This window comes from Glycine max, chromosome 14 (genome assembly GCF_000004515.6).
Source record: "Glycine max cultivar Williams 82 chromosome 14, Glycine_max_v4.0, whole genome shotgun sequence".
Taxonomy (NCBI): domain Eukaryota; kingdom Viridiplantae; phylum Streptophyta; class Magnoliopsida; order Fabales; family Fabaceae; genus Glycine; species Glycine max.
Genome location: NC_038250.2, coordinates 48646282 through 48648656, shown reverse-complemented (window position 1 = coordinate 48648656; position 2375 = coordinate 48646282). Strand labels below are relative to the sequence as shown.

The 2375-nt window shown below is 44.6% G+C and overlaps 1 protein-coding gene across 1 annotated transcript; it reads left to right on the top strand.

The window, feature by feature from the left end:
• Positions 1-79: 79 nt before the first annotated feature.
• LOC100796435 (aspartic proteinase PCS1) lies at positions 80-1906 on the top strand. The gene has a single exon (XM_003544929.4). It carries the CDS (start codon positions 194-196, stop codon positions 1529-1531), a length of 1338 nt encoding a protein of 445 aa, XP_003544977.1. The 5' UTR covers positions 80-193; the 3' UTR covers positions 1532-1906.
• The last annotated feature ends 469 nt before the right edge of the window (positions 1907-2375 follow it).

Genomic DNA, 2375 nt, shown 5'->3' with positions numbered 1-2375 from the left:
ATTATAATATCATTTAATTACAAAATATTATGCATGTTAAATTTTTTAATATTTAATTAATGGAATATGTATATAAATAAATCTAACCGTTCATTTCATTATTTGGCCTCTTGGCTATATAAATAAACCCCATGTCATCACTCTCACTCCCCCATATTGCCACTCTCCATTCGAAAACCAAAACAAAAAAATCATGGCTTCCTCAATGGCTCTGTCTTCCCCTGTTTCACTCTTTCAACTTTGCATGCTTCTGTTTTCATTCTTCTTTTTCTTCTCCTTCTCCACTTCCTCCTCGGCCAAACTCAACCCTACCACCGACTCACTCTCACTCTCTTTCCCTCTCACCTCACTCCCTCTCTCCACAGCAAAACCTCTAAATACTAACCCAAAACTCAGAACCCTTTCATCTTCTTCTTCATATAACATAAAATCCTCGTTCAAATACTCCATGGCTCTGGTGGTTACTCTCCCAATAGGAACCCCTCCACAGCCCCAACAAATGGTGTTGGACACCGGAAGCCAACTCTCGTGGATTCAGTGCCACAACAAAACCCCCCCAACGGCGTCGTTTGATCCATCACTCTCTTCTTCCTTCTATGTTCTTCCGTGCACCCACCCTCTCTGCAAACCCCGCGTTCCCGATTTTACCCTCCCGACAACCTGCGACCAGAACCGCCTATGCCACTACTCCTACTTCTACGCCGACGGCACCTACGCCGAGGGCAACCTCGTCCGCGAAAAACTCGCCTTCTCCCCTTCCCAAACTACCCCTCCCCTCATACTCGGCTGCTCCTCCGAGTCCAGAGACGCCAGGGGCATTCTCGGAATGAACCTCGGCCGCTTGTCCTTCCCCTTCCAAGCCAAAGTCACCAAATTCTCGTACTGTGTCCCCACCCGACAACCCGCGAACAACAACAACTTCCCAACCGGGTCGTTCTACCTCGGAAACAACCCAAACTCCGCGCGCTTCCGCTACGTCAGCATGTTGACCTTCCCTCAAAGTCAACGTATGCCGAATCTAGACCCCTTAGCCTACACCGTCCCCATGCAAGGAATAAGAATCGGTGGCAGAAAACTCAACATTCCGCCTTCCGTTTTTCGACCCAACGCTGGCGGGTCGGGTCAAACCATGGTCGACTCCGGCTCCGAATTTACTTTCCTTGTCGACGTGGCTTATGATAGGGTGCGGGAAGAAATAATTAGAGTGCTGGGACCCAGGGTTAAGAAGGGGTACGTGTACGGTGGAGTGGCGGACATGTGTTTCGATGGGAATGCAATGGAGATCGGACGGCTGTTAGGGGACGTGGCCTTCGAGTTCGAGAAAGGCGTGGAGATCGTGGTTCCGAAGGAGAGGGTGCTCGCTGACGTGGGCGGTGGGGTCCACTGCGTGGGAATCGGGAGGTCCGAGAGATTGGGTGCGGCCAGCAACATCATAGGCAACTTCCACCAACAGAATCTATGGGTGGAGTTTGATCTCGCGAATCGAAGAATCGGATTCGGTGTGGCCGATTGTAGCAGATTAAGTAAATAAGAAAAGAAAAGAAAAAATGATAGGGTGTGGCTGTGGTGCATGTGGCTATCATGTGTAGTAGCATTAAGGCTCAGAAGTGTTGCACCACTACTTCATAAATTAGTCCATGACGCGGTCTACCAAGGAAAGAAAAAAGAGGTCTTTCGTGCGGTAAGGGTAAACGTCAACGTTTTGGACCCATCCGGAGTGTGGGGGCAACCAAAATCATGCACGTTTATTATTAATCTCTAAGGGGACTCGTGTACATATAGATAATAACGATTATTAATAGAGGGGTATCAAACTATATCAATAATTGTTGTGTGCATATTTTCTGTTTGTAACTAAGATAAGCTTCAATGAGATACAAAATAAGGTGGCGTCCTCTTGTTTCAAGATTCCCTCTATTAAATCAATGGACCAATATCATGTACCTAAAAAACAATTTCAGCCTAATTGATTATTTCTTAGATTCCAATCATTTTGTTTTAGATAGTTCAGTGGTTATTTATTTCTCAGCTGAATCAATATCGGGAAATTTGTATTTATTTATGCTAATTGTTTTAGAAATTTTAGCTCAAAACAAACGGAAGAAATAATTAATATTAAAGCGAGTTGTTGGGGGTTATATTTAGATTAACTTTCATGGGTTTGAATTTTGGCGAGAGTTGCCCCCACATAAATGATAAAAAAAAAGTTCATGTATTTCATATGCATTACTTTGTGAGGTTATAGTGTTACTACTTTTATTGGTGCAAGAAACAATGAACCCAAATGAGAGTTGGTGAAGGGAGATCCTTATCAATAGAATTACCGGGCCTAGACGTTGCATAGAGTAATAGTGTTGATGATTGAACAAGACTCA